Here is a 20,646-nt window from a genome sequence, read left to right as displayed (position 1 = left end):
TTTAGAGTCAAAATGGTTTCATCTTTAGCAGTTCTGGCATGTTGAGCTGTCTGGTGTAATAATTAAATGACTTGCCCTAGTTATCTTTCAAGGTCACAGGGGGCAGATGTATTAATATCTATTTAGAGCTTCTATAGATATATGAGAGCACGAAGGTTGTGATATTTGGCCTACAGCATGTTAAATGAAGAATTCTCAAAAGAATGACCTTAGTACCATTTCTAGGTAGGTCATAGGGTCAAAATATGTTAAAATAATTTTAAATCTTCTCAACAACGAGTAGTTTCAGGGTGATATTTAGTCTGTAGCATTACAGGGTGGTGATATTTAGTCTGTAGCATTACAGGGTGGTGATATTTAGTCTGTAGCATTACAGGGTGGTGATATTTAGTCTGTAGCATTACAGGGTGGTGATATTTAGTCTGTAGCATTACAGGGTGGTGATATTTAGTCTGTAGCATTACAGGGTGGTGATATTTAGTCTGTAGCATTACAGGGTGGTGATATTTAGTCTGTAGCATTACAGGGTGGTGATATTTAGTCTGTAGCATTACAAGGTGTGGTGATATTTAGTCTGTAGCATTACAGGGTGGTGATATTTAGTCTGTAGCATTACAGGGTGGTGATATTTAGTCTGTAGCATTACAGGGTGGTGATATTTAGTCTGTAGCATTACAGGGTGGTGATATTTAGTCTGTAGCATTACAGGGTGGTGATATTTAGTCTGTAGCATTACAGGGTGGTGATATTTAGTCTGTAGCATTACAGGGTGGTGATATTTAGTCTGTAGCATTACAGGGTGGTGATATTTAGTCTGTAGCATTACAGGGTGGTGATATTTAGTCTGTAGCATTACAGGGTGGTGATATTTAGTCTGTAGCATTACAGGGTGGTGATATTTAGTCTGTAGCATTACAGGGTGGTGATATTTAGTCTGTAGCATTACAGGGTGGTGATATTTAGTCTGTAGCATTACAGGGTGGTGATATTTAGTCTGTAGCATTACAGGGTGGTGATATTTAGTCTGTAGCATTACAGGGTGGTGATATTTAGTCTGTAGCATTACAGGGTGGTGATATTTAGTCTGTAGCATTACAGGGTGGTGATATTTAGTCTGTAGCATTACAGGGTGGTGATATTTAGTCTGTAGCATTACAGGGTGGTGATATTTAGTCTGTAGCATTACAGGGTGGTGATATTTAGTCTGTAGCATTACAGGGTGGTGATATTTAGTCTGTAGCATTACAGGGTGGTGATATTTAGTCTGTAGCATTACAGGGTGGTGATATTTAGTCTGTAGCATTACAGGGTGGTGATATTTAGTCTGTAGCATTACAGGGTGGTGATATTTAGTCTGTAGCATTACAGGGTGGTGATATTTAGTCTGTAGCATTACAGGGTGGTGATATTTAGTCTGTAGCATTACAGGGTGGTGATATTTAGTCTGTAGCATTACAGGGTGGTGATATTTAGTCTGTAGCATTACAGGGTGGTGATATTTAGTCTGTAGCATTACAGGGTGGTGATATTTAGTCTGTAGCATTACAGGGTGGTGATATTTAGTCTGTAGCATTACAGGGTGGTGATATTTAGTCTGTAGCATTACAGGGTGGTGATATTTAGTCTGTAGCATTACAGGGTGGTGATATTTAGTCTGTAGCATTACAGGGTGGTGATATTTAGTCTGTAGCATTACAGGGTGGTGATATTTAGTCTGTAGCATTACAGGGTGGTGATATTTTGTCTGTGTAGCATTACAGGGTGGTGATATTTAGTCTGTAGCATTACAGGGTGGTGATATTTAGTCTGTAGCATTACAGGGTGGTGATATTTAGTCTGTAGCATTACAGGGTGGTGATATTTAGTCTGTAGCATTACAGGGTGGTGATATTTAGTCTGTAGCATTACAGGGTGGTGATATTTAGTCTGTAGCATTACAGGGTGGTGATATTTAGTCTGTAGCATTACAGGGTGGTGATATTTAGTCTGTAGCATTACAGGGTGGTGATATTTAGTCTGTAGCATTACAGGGTGGTGATATTTAGTCTGTAGCATTACAGGGTGGTGATATTTAGTCTGTAGCATTACAGGGTGGTGATATTTAGTCTGTAGCATTACAGGGTGGTGATATTTAGTCTGTAGCATTACAGGGTGGTGATATTTAGTCTGTAGCATTACAGGGTGGTGATATTTAGTCTGTAGCATTACAGGGTGGTGATATTTAGTCTGTAGCATTACAGGGTGGTGATATTTAGTCTGTAGCATTACAGGGTGGTGATATTTAGTCTGTAGCATTACAGGGTGGTGATATTTAGTCTGTAGCATTACAGGGTGGTGATATTTAGTCTGTAGCATTACAGGGTGGTGATATTTAGTCTGTAGCATTACAGGGTGGTGATATTTAGTCTGTAGCATTACAGGGTGGTGATATTTAGTCTGTAGCATTACAGGGTGGTGATATTTAGTCTGTAGCATTACAGGGTGGTGATATTTAGTCTGTAGCATTACAGGGTGGTGATATTTAGTCTGTAGCATTACAGGGTGGTGATATTTAGTCTGTAGCATTACAGGGTGGTGATATTTAGTCTGTAGCATTACAGGGTGGTGATATTTAGTCTGTAGCATTACAGGGTGGTGATATTTAGTCTGTAGCATTACAGGGTGGTGATATTTAGTCTGTAGCATTACAGGGTGGTGATATTTAGTCTGTAGCATTACAGGGTGGTGATATTTAGTCTGTAGCATTACAGGGTGGTGATATTTAGTCTGTAGCATTACAGGGTGGTGATATTTAGTCTGTAGCATTACAGGGTGGTGATATTTAGTCTGTAGCATTACAGGGTGGTGATATTTAGTCTGTAGCATTACAGGGTGGTGATATTTAGTCTGTAGCATTACAGGGTGGTGATATTTAGTCTGTAGCATTACAGGGTGGTGATATTTAGTCTGTAGCATTACAGGGTGGTGATATTTAGTCTGTAGCATTACAGGGTGGTGATATTTAGTCTGTAGCATTATAGGGTGGAAATGCTGCCTTGCTTGTTTGTTCAAATAACTTGGCTCACTTTTGAGATCACAGATGTCAAATATATTGAAATCTTTATAGTTATAACCGATAGACCAAGGCTGAGGTAATCTTCACCTGTATTGGAAAGAAAGGGTTTTAAGTTTGAGGTAAACCGAAACTTGAGTAATAAATTCTTTCAACAAAATCTTCCTCAGCGGAGAGTTTTTTTTCTGTGTGAATTTAAAGAATATGACTGATTTTAGTTATAGATCTGCTAAGTTTAACTAATGACAAAGGATTGTGCCGAGTCTGACCTTTAACCTGACCTTTAACCTGTTGTGTTGTCAGGGTTACCAAGCATACATGAGTGAGAACCCAATTCCCGAGAGTATGAAGGGCATCAGTGATGTTGTGTTTGGTAACATTGGGCAGATCTACGACTTCCACAGACTGTAAGTCACATGACCACGCAAAATAAATCCTATTGTATAAAAATAGAACTTGTATTGGAAAAGTGTATTTCTATTGGTAGACATTTCAGTCAAACGTTAAACAAATCAGATCAGATTTAGAGTTAACTCCAAAACAATATTTTTAGAAAAAATACAAAAGTAGAAACAGATTTGACATGGAAGTTTTTACAAAGGTATTTTTAAAAGAAAGAGAATCACCTTTCTAATGCCATTGTGTTAAATGTTTAGGATTGATGCCCAAGTCTTCTCATGATTTTATTTTATTCCATAGATTTTGCAGAAAGGCCTTTAATTTTGTTTCCAGAGTCATGAGCATTTCTCTTGTTGAAGCAAATAACATTAAAACATTCAAAATTCTCCTTGGTAATTTTTGGGCATTCATGTCACTCCTACATCTGGTTCTTTGTTAACAGTAGAATTTATACAATTTGTGAATAAAATTGTATGACTTTGTTTTCATTGAGCAGGACCTTCCAACCAGCTCTAGAAAAATGCTTAGAAGAACCAGAACGACTAGGCTCCATATTTTCAACACAGGTGAGTTATCTCCCTTTCCATACTTGCAATCTTTAGAATGTCAATATATTTTGCTATTTGCCTGTAGACGCAATATAAAACTCGATGATCACCTGATAAAAACATTCAACTCAACTGTAGACTCAGCATTTTGAATTGTAGACTCTGCATCGAGTTGTAGACTCTTCATTGAGTTGTAGACTCTGCAATGAGTTGTAGACTCTTCATTGAGTTGTAGACTCTGCATTGAGTTGTAGACTCTTCATTGAGTTGTAGACTCTGCAATGAGTTGTAGACTCAATTGAGAAAAGAATTAAGTCAAGCCGTACATCAGTAACTTTTTTCAGATTTAGCTTTGTATCATATCTCACTGATTTTGCTAGAAAAAAAGAAAAGCAATTGGAGACCCCTAAATCCTCTCTCTGAGGTGACAGCAATTTCTTGATAACAAATTATTTATTTTCAGTTCTTTTAAAAAATTCATATGTAAAATTTGAAAAAGAAAACAATTAGTTCTTATGCAAAAAAGATGTCTAAAACATAAATTTTGAGAAAGAAATTTTAAATTAAATTTTTTTTCTCTAGGAACGTAAGCTACGGATGTATGTAAAGTACTGTGAAAATAAACCAAAGTCGGATTACATTGTAGCAGAGCATCTTGATGACTATTTTGAGGTGAGTGGATGGATATATCTGTCCTGATGCTTAGAGTTTCCATCAATTTTAACCAATATTGCCAGCCAATGCCTTATAGAATAGAAGTTCTTATAATGTATCCAGTAGAAGATTAGAGTGTGACGTTTCGATGACTACACGGTCACCTTCATCTTATAACACAACCAGTAGAAGATTAGAGTGTGACGTTTTGATGACTACACGGTCACCTTTATCTTATAACACAACCAGTAGAAGATTAGAGTGTGATGTTTCAATGACTACACGGTCACCTTCATCAGACAAAATGACCAGTGTAGAGTGTACAAGCACTGATGTACGTAGTGTACGAGATGGTACGGAATCAACCAACTGTTTTGGCTGCGCTATAATCCTATGGACACTAAGGTCGAAAAATAGTGTGACAAGATGGTAAACAGATTATAAGGGGGGAAAATACAGCAGATGGTAACAATGTACTGTAGTCAATTTGGCTATACTTTTATCATATTTCCTCAAAATTAACGGTCATAGGGTGTTTTGTCATCAAAGAAAAAGACATGACAATAAGTTTTATTGTATAGTCATCAAATCTATATTTATTTAGAAGATATCCTTTGTTCTGTTTGAACACGATTCTGACTATATTAGATACTGATAACTTTACAAGGGGATTCTAGCGTTTATGCAGGTAATGTTAATTTGAAATGGATCTTATGTTCTTTTGTTGTAGGAAATCCGCCAGAAATTAGGTCACCGTCTCCAACTGCCCGACCTACTGATCAAACCAGTACAGAGAATTATGAAATATCAACTCTTGCTCAAGGTCAGGGTTTAGACAATTTGAATTTTATGACAAATTTTATTTACAACAGTTAGCTTTGAATTTTTCAAATGTGTCATATTTTACTATGTAAAATAAAGTGCTGTCTATTTTTTTATGAAGACCGTTTAGAAGTTTTAGTCATAAATAATTTTGACAAAATTATTCGTTTTTTGGATATAGGTCAATATTTGTCAGGTTAAGAACATTTTGCTGATTGTGGGATTCATTACTTAAAATGTAGATGATTGTAACAGTAATATTAACCATCAGGGCAGAGATACTAGATGATTGTAACAGTAATATTAACCATCAGGGCAGAGATACTAGATGACTGTAACAGTAATATTAACCATCAGGGCAGAGATACTAGATGATTGTAACAGTGATATTACCCATCAGGGCAGAGATACTAGATGATTGTAACAGTGATATTAACCATCAGGGCAGAGATACTAGATGATTGTAACAGTGATATTAACCATCAGGGCAGAGATACTAGATGATTGTAACAGTAATATTAACCATCAGGGCAGTGATACATTCAGGCTATATATCTCACAGACAAATTTATAAGGATAAAGGCAGAATTTATTGTATGAAATCCAAGGTAAATGTTTTGCTAATTCAAACATGTTGGTTGTGGTTCGCATTCATTTCTGTGGTAAATTCTTGTAATTTGCTGTAATTTCTTTTCAATTATTTTATAGGACATACAGAAACACACTGAGAGAATTGGACAGGATACTAAACCATTACAAGCTGCAATGGTCGTCATGTGTAATGTACCAAAGGAGGCCAACGATATGATGCAAGTTGGGCGTCTACAGGGGTTTAATGTAAGTCTGGCACCTACAAGGGTTTAGTGTAAGTCTGACACCTTCAGGAGTTAAGTGTTAGTCTGGCACTTTCAGGAGTTAAGTGTTAGTCTGGCACTTTCAGGAGTTAAGTGTTTGTCTGACACCTACAAGGGTTTAATGTAAGTCTGGCACCTTCAGGAGTTAAGTGTTAGTCTGGCACTTTCAGGAGTTAAGTGTTTGTCTGACACCTACAAGGGTTTAATGTAAGTCTGGCACCTTCAGGAGTTAAGTGTTAGTCTGGCACTTTCAGGAGTTAAGTGTTTGTCTGACACCTACAAGGGTTTAATGTAAGTCTGGCACCTACAAGGGTTTAATGTAAGTCTGGCACCTACAGGGGTTTAATGTAAGTCTGACACCTACAGGGCTTTAGTGTTTGTCTGGCACCTACAGGGCTTTAGTGTTTGTCTGGCACCTACAGGGGTTTAGTGTTAGTCTGACACCTACACGGGTTTAATGTAAGTCTGACACCTACAGGGGTTTAGTGTTAGTCTGACACCTACACGGGTTTAATGTAAGTCTGGCACCTACAGGGGTTTAGTGTTAGTCTGACACCTACACGGGTTTAATGTAAGTCTGACACCAACAAGGGTTTAATGTAAGTCTGGCACCTACAAGGGTTTAGTGTAAGTCTGGCACCTACAGGGGTTTAATGTAAGTCTGGCACCTACAAGGGTTTAGTGTAAGTCTGGCACCTACAGGGGTTTAATGTAAGTCTGACACCTACAGGGGTTTAATGTAAGTCTGGCACCTACAGGGGTTTAATGTAAGTCTGGCACCTACAGGGGTTTAATGTAAGTCTGACACCTACAGGGGTTTAATGTAAGTCTGGCACCTACAAGGGTTTAATGTAAGTCTGGCACCTACAGGGGTTTAATGTAAGTCTGGCACCTACAGGGGTTTAGTGTAAGTCTGGCACCTACAGGGGTTTAATGTAAGTCTGGCACCTACAGGGGTTTAGTGTAAGTCTGGCACCTACAAGGGTTTAGTGTAAGTCTGGCACCTACAAGGGTTTAATGTAAGTCTGGCACCTACAGGGGTTTAATGTAAGTCTGGCACCTACACGGGTTTAATGTAAGTCTGACACCTACAGGGCTTTAGTGTTTGTCTGGCACCTACAGGGCTTTAGTGTTTGTCTGGCACCTACAGGGGTTTAATGTAAGTCTGACACCAACAAGGGTTTAATGTAAGTCTGACACCTACAGGGCTTTAGTGTTTGTCTGGCACCTACAGGGCTTTAGTGTTTGTCTGGCACCTACAGGGGTTTAATGTAAGTCTGGCACCTACAAGGGTTTAGTGTAAGTCTGGCACCTACAGGGCTTTAGTGTTTGTCTGGCACCTACAGGGGTTTAGTGTTTGTCTGGCACCTACAGGGGTTTAATGTAAGTCTGGCACCTACAGGGGTTTAATGTAAGTCTGGCACCTACAGGGGTTTAATGTAAGTCTGACACCTACAGGGCGTTAGTGTTAGTCTGGCACCTACAGGGGTTTAATGTAAGTCTGACACCTACAGGGGTTTAATGTAAGTCTGGCACCTACAAGGGTTTAATGTAAGTCTGGCACCTACAGGGGTTTAATGTAAGTCTGGCACCTACAAGGGTTTAGTGTAAGTCTGGCACCTACAGGGCTTTAGTGTTTGTCTGGCACCTACAGGGGTTTAATGTAAGTCTGGCACCTACAAGGGTTTAGTGTAAGTCTGGCACCTACAGGGCTTTAGTGTTTGTCTGGCACCTACAGGGCTTTAGTGTTTGTCTGGCACCTACAGGGGTTTAATGTAAGTCTGGCACCTACAAGGGTTTAGTGTAAGTCTGGCACCTACAGGGCTTTAGTGTTTGTCTGGCACCTACAGGGGTTTAATGTAAGTCTGGCACCTACAAGGGTTTAGTGTAAGTCTGGCACCTACAGGGCTTTAGTGTTTGTCTGGCACCTACAGGGCTTTAGTGTTTGTCTGGCACCTACAGGGCTTTAGTGTTTGTCTGGCACCTACAGGGGTTTAATGTAAGTCTGGCACCTACAGGGGTTTAATGTAAGTCTGGCACCTACAGGGGTTTAATGTAAGTCTGACACCTACAGGGCGTTAGTGTTAGTCTGGCACCTACAGGGGTTTAATGTAAGTCTGACACCTACACGGGTTTAATGTAAGTCTGGCACCTACAAGGGTTTAATGTAAGTCTGGCACCTACAGGGGTTTAATGTAAGTCTGGCACCTACAAGGGTTTAGTGTAAGTCTGGCACCTACAGGGCTTTAGTGTTTGTCTGGCACCTACAGGGGTTTAATGTAAGTCTGGCACCTACAGGGGTTTAATGTAAGTCTGGCACCTACACGGGTTTAATGTAAGTCTGACACCTACAGGGGTTTAATGTAAGTCTGGCACCTACAAGGGTTTAATGTAAGTCTGGCACCTACAGGGGTTTAGTGTAAGTCTGGCACCTACAGGGGTTTAATGTAAGTCTGGCACCTACAGGGGTTTAATGTAAGTCTGGCACCTACAGGGGTTTAATGTAAGTCTGGCACCTACACGGGTTTAATGTAAGTCTGACACCTACAGGGGTTTAATGTAAGTCTGGCACCTACAGGGGTTTAATGTAAGTCTGACACCTACAGGGGTTTAATGTAAGTCTGACACCTACAAGGGTTTAATGTAAGTCTGGCACCTACAAGGGTTTAATGTAAGTCTGGCACCTACAGGGGTTAATGTAAGTCTGGCACCTACAGGGCTTTAGTGTTAGTCTGACACCTACACGGGTTTAATGTAAGTCTGGCACCTACAAGGGTTTAATGTAAGTCTGGCACCTACAGGGGTTTAATGTAAGTCTGACACCTACAGGGGTTTAATGTAAGTCTGGCACCTACAGGGGTTTAATGTAAGTCTGGCACCTACAAGGGTTTAATGTAAGTCTGGCACCTACAAGGGTTTAGTGTAAGTCTGGCACCTACAGGGCTTTAGTGTTTGTCTGGCACCTACAGGGGTTTAATGGAAGTCTGGCACCTACAAGGGTTTAATGTAAGTCTGACACCTACAGGGGTTAATGTAAGTCTGGCACCTACAGGGCTTTAGTGTTAGTCTGACACCTACACGGGTTTAATGTAAGTCTGACACCTACAGGGGTTAATGTAAGTCTGACACCTACAGGGCGTTAGTGTTAGTCTGGCACCTATAGGGGTTTAATGTAAGTGAGGCCACCAAGGGAGTGTATCGTAAATCTGACACCTACAGTGATTTTAAGTAAGTGAGGCCATCAAGAGGGTTTAATGATAGTCTGGCATCAACAGGAGAGTTAAGTAAGTGAGGCCATCAAGGGGGTTTATCGTAAATCTGACACATACAGGGATTTTAAGTAAGTGAGGCCATCAAGAGGGTTTTATAAAAGTCTAGCATCAACAGGAGAGTTAAGTAAGTGAGGCCATCAAGGGGGTTTAATATAAGTCTGGCATAAGTCTGATTCCATCAATGGGGGGGATTTTTAATGTTTAATATAAGTATTGAACCTACAGGAGTTTAAATGTAAACAAGAGTACCTATGTGTGACTGATTTAAATGTGGCATATCATATTCATGGATCCAGGCATTGAGGGAGGGTTTTTTTTAGGTCATCTGACCCAAAGGGTCAAGATGACCTATAGACATCGTGCTTCGTCCGTCGTCGTCCGCCATGCGCCGTCCGCCGTGCATAAACTTTTCATTCAAACAACTTCTTCTCAAATACTAGAAGGTCTAGGGGGCTAATACTTGGCACAGAGGATACTGGCATGGAGCTCTACCAAGTTTGTTCAAATGAATGACCTTGACCTACTTTAAAGGTCACAGGGGTCAAATATGTTAAAATCTTTAAACGACTTCTCCTCAATAACCAAAAGGCTCAGATTGCTGATATTGTGCCTGTGACATGCTGGGATGAAGGGCTATCAAGTTTGTTTAAATGAATGACCTTGAACAACTTTCAAGGTCACAGGGGTCAAATATGTTAAAATATTTAAATAACTTCTTCTCAAATACTAGAAGGCCTAGGGGGCTAATACTTGGCCCATAGCATGCTGGCATGGAGCCCTACAAAGTTTGTTCAAATGAATGACCTTGGTCCACTTTCAAGGTCACAGGGGTCAAATATGTTAAAATATACAAAGGACTTCATCTCAATAAGCAAAAGTCTATGAGTGCCGATATTGGGTCTGTAGCATGCTGGGAGGAAAGGCTACCAAGTTTATTCAAATGAATGACCTCGACCCACTTTCAAGGTCACAGGAGTCAAATATGTTAAAATATACAAACGACTTCTTCTCAACAAGCAAAAGTCCATGAGTGCTGATATTGGGCCTGTAAGATGCTTGGAGGAGAGGCTACCAAGTTTGTTCAAATGAATGACCTCAACCCACTTTCTAGGTTTGGCTTGCTTTTTGTCAGATGACCGTTAAGGCCCATGGGCCTCTTGTTTAATTAGTGGGAACAACTTTGACTGTTAAATGTAAAGGGAACTCATATAAGAATTTGATTAAATGGGAACAAGTTGAGCGATTTAGTGTGTGAGGGGGCATGAAAGATAGTATTAGATTCCAAAAAAATGCCAGCAGAATTTGCTTTCTTTTTTTAAATTGTATGTATCTATCAATCATAATAGTCACTTTCTGTTTCAGGGAAAAATTACTGCTCAAGGGAAACTACTTCTGCAGGTAATATCAAAATACTTATCCAGATTATCATTGATTGTTTTTTTTTATTGACATATGATAATGTTTTCGTATGATTGGCTTATTTGCAAATATTTCACCCCAGTTTACAAAAGATTGTCTCCCTTTGTTGTAGGACACATTGTTAGTAGCTGAGGTCCAAGGAAGTGGTCAACCAAAGTTCAAAGAGCGACGTCTCTTCTTATTTGAACAGAGTGTGATATTCAGTGAAATGACAGAGAGACGACGTGGCACCCTATCTAACCCCAACTACGTGTACAAAAACTATCTCAATGTACGTTCAAGGGAACCATATACATTGTCAATTTTGGTTCAATTAATTACCTATTCATATTTTTTAGTTTTTTTCTTTTTTTTGATTATTTCATGGTTAATCAAATTGATCAACAGCTTAACATGAAATTTTAGTACAAACAAATCTTGTTTTGGTATTAGTTGGTCAAGAAAAATAAAAGGCAAATTTTGAATCACTGGCTTGAATTAGCTGAATAGACACAAATGTTCTGACAAACCTTTGCTTAAGCTGTTCTGGAACAGATTGTGTTTGTAACCTAAGATTTTTGTGACTTTATTGTAATGATGGATTGTTGTTTACAGGTAAATAAAATGGCACTGAAGGAGGATGTGGAACCAGGAGAGCCACTAAGATTCATGCTAATTAACCGAGCCCCAGGCTCCACAACTCAATTCATACTACAAGCCCCTACCTTAGATATTAAACAAACTTGGATACGAAACATCTCTGCCAGTTTGCAGCTCCAGAAGATCTTTGGAGATCGTACGTAGAATTTTCTTTGTTCGTAACTACACTGTTTGATGGTTTAGATTATATCAATGTTGGTGAAGCTGTTTACAAGAAACATGATACACTGGGATATATCTCATTAGTCACATGATCAGTCCAGAGACCAGACACCAGAGGATGGTGAATGATCAGTTTTGGTTCAAACTTGATATACACTGTTGTTTTCAGGTGATGTTGATGTAGGATGTTGTTACTAACTCTGAAAAGTCATAAGTACTAGCACATGTGTGCTATATTTATTGACCTCTTGGTGATATCAATCAATTTGGAATACAGGTGTAAAAGTGTGTCTTTGTCTGCATATTTTCTTATTCATATTATATAGATTGATTTTGATGTCTGATGATAAAGACAATAATGTGTATTTGTAGGGCTGGCTAATCCCACAGCGTACCAGGAAGACATCACCAAGGAGCTGTAAGTAAAGTCTATATCATGTGTTCAGTAACTACTCAAACCCATGTTTGTTACATTTCAGTGAGTGAAACATTGTTTCAACCCTACAGAAAACCAAACCCGTTCTTTGGGTCAAAATCAAGTTTGGCTCCCCAGGGCTTACAGTGTATTACAGAATAGGATTGTCAGTATTTTGATCAAGAAATCAATTGTCAAGTTCTACACTAAATGTTGGAAATCCCTTCAGTAGATCCTTAGCACTTGCAGCAGGAATTCTTTCCGATATATAATAATGATAAGCATGGGACATCACTACACACAATTCCTCTGCCTCTGCTTGTTTCAGGTATGAAAAAAACATAGCTTCCACCTTAAAAACATGAAGTTTATCATTGACAGGGTCAGTATAGGGGAGATAATTACATCACACATCAGACAGGGTCAGTAAAGGGGAGATAATTACATCACACATCAGACAGGGTCTGTATAGGGGAGATAATTACATCACACATCAGACAGGGTCTGTATAGGGGAGATAATTACATCACACATCAGACAGGGTCAGTATAGGGGAGATAATTACATTGCACATCAGACAGGGTCTGTATAGGGGAGATAATTACATCGCACATCAGACAGGGTCTGTATAGGGGAGATAATTACATCACACATCAGACAGGGTCAGCATAGGGGAGAAAATTACATCACACATCAGACAGGGTCAGTATAGGGGAGAAAATTACATCACACATCAGACAGGGTCAGTATAGGGGAGATAATTACATCACACATCAGACAGGGTCTGTATAGGGGAGATAATTACATCACACATCAGACAGGGTCAGTATAGTGGAGATAATTACATCACACATCAGACAGGGTCTGTATAGGGGAGATAATTACATCACACATCAGACAGGGTCAGTATAGGGGAGATAATTACATCGCACATCAGACAGGGTCTGTATAGGGGAGATAATTACATCGCACATCAGACAGGGTCAGTATAGGGGAGATAATTACATCACACATCAGACAGGGTCAGCATAGGGGAGAAAATTACATCACACATCAGACAGGGTCAGTATAGGGGAGAAAATTACATCACACATCAGACAGGGTCAGTATAGGGGAGAAAATTACATCACACATCAGACAGGGTCAGTATAGGGGAGAAAATTACATCACACATCAGACAGGGTCAGTATAGGGGAGATAATTACATCGCACATCAGACAGGGTCAGTATAGGGGAGAAAATTACATCACACATCAGACAGGGTCTGTATAGGGGAGATAATTACATCACACCTCAGACAGGGTCAGTATAGGGGAGATAATTACATCACACATCAGACAGGGTCAGTATAGGGGAGATAATTACATCGCACATCAGACAGGGTCTGTATAGGGGAGATAATTACATCACACATCAGACAGGGTCAGTATAGGGGAGATAATTACATCACACAGGATTAAGATTCATTCTGGAATAATTTCATATTGTCTTAAAAGATATGAAGGTTTGAAAAAAGGAAAGTGTTTTTCTTTAGAAAATAATGTCACATAAAGGTACAAATTTTTCTCTTTGCTCTTTAGATTTGCACCAGATCTTGGTAATCCCCAGAGAGAGCAGCACCTCAGGAAGATGCAGTCACAACCTCAACCAATTTCTAAAGGAGATAACAACTCCCGCTCTCACACGCCACCTAGTGGCCAAATGAAAAACCAGATGTCGGATTCTCAGAAGTACTCGCGTTGTCGCTCAGTCCCAGGGCCAGCAGAAGACTCCACGATATCCCCCAGTAACTGTGATCAAGAAAGTTCCCCACAGGGGCCCCCCATGGGGGAACCCTCACCTAAACCTAAACATTTTATTACAAAGAAATCAAAGAGTGACACTCCTATGGGCACAAGGACAGAAATGGTTGGTGGTAGTGGCCCAGATGTTGTTTACAATAGGACTAATTCTCGAGAGTTGCCCCCCCTTGGGGGCCCTAGTGATGGAGTTTCTTCGGGGGACGGTGATAGCAGTATGGTAAGTTCACACAACTCTCCAGCATCATGATATCGTTGAATGCTCCCGTATATCTGTGTTCTTCTGTCCATATAGTCCATTAGTCTTCTCCGTTAATGAGGTCCTATTCGCTACGGAAATCGTACTTGCTGCGGAATTCGTACTCAATAAGGAATTCGTACTCTGTACTAACACTGTGCGAACAAACCACGCAGGGTTTAAAGACCCTGCCTGGTACAGAAAACTGTTCTCAGCATAGGAAATGTGTGTTTGGCAGAAAAAACTGTAATAGATGGAAAATATACTCAGTTTCAAACCCTGTTTGTAAACTGGGCGGATATTTAACGTTACAAAGCTGTTCTTGGCTCAAAGATTATGGATAGAATTCTTGTCTTCATGAACTTCAAATCCACTACATGTACTTTGTTACTCGTGTGAGTCAAGACTGCATTTTTTTCTCGTGAATAGTGACTGCATCGTACCGTGTATTCTTCGTAGTTCCTGCGCTGTAACTGAGGATCAGTATAGTAACAGTCTCTGGATCCTAAATCTTGACCTTCCACATGTGTGTCATTAGTTTCTACAGTATGGCCCTCTTGGATGTGTGGATGCCTGTTATAGAACAGATTAAAACAATATGTGTTTTGTCTGGAATGATCTAACAATTTGAATACAATTTGCATGAATGAGAAAATTGTTAATGTGTTAATGTTAATCAGCCATACAGTATAATCAGCCATACAATACAAGCCACACTGTGACCATGATTGATGGCTTTTTTTTTTAGAAGCTTCTTTTGGAATTGGATCATTCATCAAATCATCTTTTAAAGAAAGTTAAAAAAAGTATTTCATTGACTCAGATGTACAAACCAAGCTTCTCAGTGGTTGCAGATGATGTCACTTTAACAGTCTTGTGTTGAAATCAAATCAACATAATTTGAAAATGATACATGTGTAAAAACTTTGTTTATCGGATTTGATTTGATGTCAATCATCACTTGGTTTTAGGATTAAATTATTGAATAATGAAATACGAAAAGAGAGCAAATATTTTGTTTAAAAAGCTATTCCAAATGACTCGAGTTAGTATGTCAGTCCAGTTATCTTATTAGTATATAGTAGAACCAATATCAACTTGTTTTTGTTTCAATATTGGTCAGTTTTTTTTGGTAATTTTTCATTCAACTGAACTTAAAATTACCATTGAAATCCCACTTCAAAGCTGCACAAAATACTGATCTGTAGATCATTCTAGTTTATGTTTAATGTTATCGCTAGAAATTTATTTTCTTTTGAAAATAGAAATTGGATTTAAGAGTTTAAAGTATGCTAAATTACGAGTCTTACTTTCAGGAAAAAATTCAAAGAATTACTCCAAACAGAAAAATGTTAATTTGAAAGGAATAGTTAATGATCTTATGACTTTTATATAAGGGTACCTTATTGATTGATATTTTCACCAAAAGTTGCTTTAAAGGAAAACATATTGAGGCTCAGCCAGTGTATTGACTCTAAGTTAACATTTTTACAGCATGTTGTTTGTAGTATAGAAAGCAGTAGTGCATGAGTAGTACGTGGATTAACACCAGATGTGTCAATAGTGTTCTTCTTAATAGTTAGGAATCAAATGTACATAAAAGTACATTATTGAGACTTCAATAGATTATAGGTAAGAGCTATAATGGCAATAAAAAAATCTATATTCCAATGAATTGTGGGTAAATTTCCAAAGTTGCAATGAATCATAGGTAGAACGCTCCAAAGCCGAATTGAACTATGGGTGGAAATGTGTTTTCAAATTTATTCATGCATGGACAAATGAAATGTGAAATGAGTCTTCTTAAGTGTGATATGTCAGAACCTTTTAGTAAAATAGTTAAAAAGTCTGGTATCCACTGAAGAAACATTTCAATAATTTTCATGATAAGTCTATTAAATGTTTTGCAGTACAGTTTCAGTGTATAATACAGTACAGTTTCAGTGTATAATACAGTACAGTTTCAGTATATCTTGCAGAACAGTTCTGTTTATATTGCAGTATAGTTTTGATATATATTGAAGTAGAGTTTCAATTTATACTCAGTGTATAATGAAGCATAAATAGATCAGGTTTATATTGCTGTTTGCAATGAATCGATAGTTTGCTTTTAATACAATATATTTACAGTAACTTGACAGTTTTGGTAAAACAATATTATATGTCAGTATTAAAATAATGAATAATTTTGGCATTTGGTGCAAACACTATAACTTAGAATAGAAGAAATCCTAGAAAAATTGAGAGTGTAAACTAGGTATATCTTACACCAGGCACACAAACTCTTGTAATCTCTAAAATGTCTAACCCTTTACACCTTACAGATATTTATGTAAACAGTTGAGATGTTTACATCCATGTTGTGGTATAAATTGTAAGTTTGGATATTGTACATGTATATAGACAGTGTATTTCCAACTTCTTTTTTCAGTAGTGCTGATATATCCTATTAAACTAGTACAGAGGTAATTGCTATATCAGTATTGCTAAACAAGTTTGAGCTGACAATCAAGAGTGGGAGAAATGTTGTATTCAGTACATAATCAGCATACAATATACCAAATATAATCCTAGGAAGTTTAGACCCTCATAATGAATAATTATCAACCATAGCTTAAAAAAATTCAAAAGTGATGTGCTTGGAATATTACTAATTACTAAGTACTGTGTGTACTTGCTTCAGTTAGGCAGAGTTGGATACGGTGAACATAATTAATATTAACAGTTACTTATGTTTTATGATGTCATGTAAGTTATTAAAGTCATGATTGGCTGGTATGCACGTCATTCTTTCTATACTGCTGTTAGGCTGCTGCAGTAGGAGTACAGATTCAATAAAATACCTATGAAAGATGTTGTGTTTCAGAAGGAATGATATCGATGTCTACAATTTTACTTCAAAATTTCTATACTACAAGATTTTTTTCTAAATTTACAATCAGCTGAGAAACGAAATTTGCGTCTTTGTAAGCATGCAGTTATCTCCCCTCCTTATTTTAATACAAATTCAGAGGCAAAGAAGTTCAGCTTGATATCAGTGGAAAGTTTCATGTGTTAAATATGTATACCTATATGAAGTGCTGTCCATTTCTTGTGACTGGTATGAAGGATTTTATCAGTATGGAGGAATTTAACACAAATGTTTTCATGTCTTATTAACTGATCATAATTAGATAATTTGTTTATGATTTTGTTTTGAAAATGTCGGATTTAGTTGTTTATATTGTTGTTCAGACTTAACATATATGTGCAATAGCTGAAGGTGACTGTGTTAACATTGATGTGAATCCCACCATTTCCAACATTTTTTATTTATATTTACTAATGAAATACTGTATAGTCAGATGATAAGAGGATTCAGATCTCAAAGTTTGAAACCAGAATTTTAGTGAATTTTACCAATGCTACCTTGTGTATATTAAACAAGCACTTGTTTAACAAAGATTTATATGTGTATTGTCTGAGTCAATGGTAAGCTTGTAACTATTAAAAAAACAAGCATATATGACAAAACTTCATGTATTTTGAGTCATTGTTGAGCTCGTTTGATATGATATAAACAAGCATTAATATAACAAAGATTTGTATATTCTCAGTCGAAAGTGAGCTTGTATAATTTAAACAAGCATATGTTTGACAGAGATTTGGAATGTATAATCTTAATCATTGATAGCCTTGTAATGGAACTGTTTACTGCTGTACACAGAGAAAACATATTGACACTATGATTGTATGCCTGTTGATTATGCAGAAGGACATCAAGGCTTCCCATGGCTGATTTAATGAATTTAAATGTAGATGTATATACAAATAAATATATAGAAATATCCACTAGCATGTGGTTTCATCCATATATAGACATATATAAATATACTAGAAAGTCATGCAAGTGATAAAAATGAGTGTTTCATGCATTTTATCAAAAAAGTATGAGAGAAAATGAAACATGATGAAGAGTGATTGTTGATTAGTTCATTACACTTTGTATAATGTACACAATAGTTTTATCAATATTTCATTAGAGATTTAGATAGTCAATTAGGTTAGATTCCAAGTTCATATGTCAAATGAATGAAAAGGTCACATGATTTGAAATATGGTGTCTCAAAGTTTAAATCTAATGGTTAAAAATCAAGGAATGTTCTAGCCATATAGGGAGTCATTATATTGAATACTAAAGGGAGATCATCCATCCTAGAAGGGAGATAACTCTAGCCATAGGAGAGCAAGAGAGTGTGTGTAAAAAATATAAATAACAATGTGATATTTGATTTACAATGTTTGTTTGCAGTCATATTTATAATAATAATTTTTGTTATAAAAAAGTGTATGTATAATTTATGATTTGCTCATCAGCTCATTTTTCAATGGCGTTCATTTAAACTAGACATACAAAAATGTGGATTTTTTTTTACTTACTTGTAGTGTTGCTGATCAAAAGGTTGGTTCACATCACCAAAACTGTACAATATAGGTTGCAATATTTGTTTCTAAATTAAGCTCATCCTCCTCATATGCTTGATACTTGTTAAGTCTAATAGAAATACCCAAATCTTGAGATGTAAATTTTCAACAACAAATAAGAAATTTCCTTTATATATTTTTACAGAATTTTTATTTTAAAAACATTTCATTAAAATTAACATTTCTAAGGTTTTTTTGTATTGAAGCCAGAAGTAGTAATATGTTAAAAAGAATTGATCATTATATAGCTAAATTTAAATGAATAAATCAAATTACATACTGGAGATAAATGCATCATTTTATTCTAATAAAGTTACTTATTATTGTATATACAGAAAGTATACATTGTATGTGTGAATACTGCCTCAGTGTGTGAGTACTACCTATAAGATTGTGTGAACACCACATAAGGGGCAAAAATCTGTGATCATGCGATTTAAAAAAAAAACCCACAAAAATCAAAGAAATGGGGATAAAAAAAGATAAATACTGAGAACTTCTTCATTATGGTATCAGTTGGTTTTTCTGTCTTCACTTTTAAAACATTGCTGTGTAGTTGTTACCAAACTGTTTATTGTGTTCAGTGTACCTTGGTACATTTATTCTATGGTATGAATTTGACCTTACACATAACATAGTGAAGGTTACCTGATAAGCTATTCCATTTTACAAATTTGACCTTACACATAACATAGTGAAGGTTACCTGGTCAATTTATATTTAGAATTTTTCATGAAGAATTTTCTCAGTTTATAAAATAATAATGATTGAGGGTATGTATGTGGTGTTAAAAACACTGATTCAGTAAACTCACAAATCAAAATTGTATACTGGAATATTAACTCCTAGTCAAGCTATGACCAGGACTTTCCCAATCTGACATGAAAATGAATGGAGACATTTTGTAGACCACATAGGTGTTCTAGTTTCATGTATTTTGGTTTCCTTTCATACTAAGAGTAATGCAAGTTGCAAGTACATCTGTTGCATATAACTCTGATGTGAAAATGTGGACAGCTTCTTTATTGGATCCATGAAATAATATCAGCAGTGTAGTTATTGGGTCAGTAAGGTATACAATGTTGACAGTGTATTTATTGGGTCAGTAAGGTATGCAATGTTGACAGTGTATTTATTGGGTCAGTAAGGTATACAATGTTGACAGTGTAGTTATTGGGTCAGTAAGGTATACAATGTTGACAGTGTAGTTATTGGATCAGTAAGGTATACAATGTTTACAGTGTATTTATTGGGTCAGTAAGGTATACAATGTTGACAGTGTATTTATTGGGTCAGTAAGGTATACAATGTTGACAGTGTAGTTATTGGGTCAGTAAGGTATACAATGTTTACAGTGTAGTTATTGGGTCAGTAAGGTATACAATGTTGACAGTGTATTTATTGGGTCAGTAAGGTATACAATGTTGACAGTGTATTTATTGGGTCAGTAAGGTACACAATGTTTACAGTGTAGTTATTGGGTCAGTAAGGTATACAATGTTGACAGTGTAGTTATTGGGTCAGTAAGGTATACAATGTTGACAGTGTAGTTATTGGGTCAGTAAGGTATACAATGTTGACAGTGTATTTATTGGGTCAGTAAGGTATACAATGTTGACAGTGTATTTATTGGGTCAGTAAGGTACACAATGTTTACAGTGTAGTTATTGGGTCAGTAAGGTATACAATGTTGACAGTGTAGTTATTGGGTCAGTAAGGTATACAATGTTGACAGTGTAGTTATTGGGTCAGTAAGGTATACAATGTTGACAGTGTATTTATTGGGTCAGTAAGGTACACAATGTTTACAGTGTAGTTATTGGGTCAGTAAGGTATACAATGTTGACAGTGTATTTATTCAATCAGTGAGGTATATAAATGAACTAGGTGTGAGTCTGGAGCAAATGCC

At 37.2% G+C, this 20,646-nt stretch overlaps 1 protein-coding gene across 4 annotated transcripts in view; it reads left to right on the top strand.

Annotated features, from left to right (window-relative positions):
• The window catches only part of LOC132552977 (triple functional domain protein-like), a 125,691-nt gene that overhangs the window by 86,288 nt on the left and 18,757 nt on the right, over nt 1-20,646 (top strand). For all 4 annotated transcript variants that reach the window (XM_060217183.1, XM_060217179.1, XM_060217182.1 and 1 more), the window contains 10 exons: nt 3,356-3,459; nt 3,948-4,017; nt 4,582-4,671; nt 5,384-5,476; nt 6,184-6,312; nt 10,964-10,999; nt 11,133-11,291; nt 11,615-11,795; nt 12,194-12,239; nt 13,817-14,255. In XM_060217183.1, the coding sequence (XP_060073166.1) occupies nt 3,356-3,459; nt 3,948-4,017; nt 4,582-4,671; nt 5,384-5,476; nt 6,184-6,312; nt 10,964-10,999; nt 11,133-11,291; nt 11,615-11,795; nt 12,194-12,239; nt 13,817-14,255 (1,347 nt within the window). The remainder of the gene's footprint in view (nt 1-3,355; nt 3,460-3,947; nt 4,018-4,581; nt 4,672-5,383; nt 5,477-6,183; nt 6,313-10,963; nt 11,000-11,132; nt 11,292-11,614; nt 11,796-12,193; nt 12,240-13,816; nt 14,256-20,646) is intronic.

Source organism: Ylistrum balloti, unplaced genomic scaffold (assembly GCF_031769215.1).
Source record: "Ylistrum balloti isolate Yb309-2 unplaced genomic scaffold, AGI_CSIRO_Ybal_v1 Utg370290, whole genome shotgun sequence".
Taxonomy (NCBI): Eukaryota; Metazoa; Mollusca; class Bivalvia; order Pectinida; family Pectinidae; genus Ylistrum; species Ylistrum balloti.
This window is presented reverse-complemented; position numbering and strand designations above follow the sequence as displayed.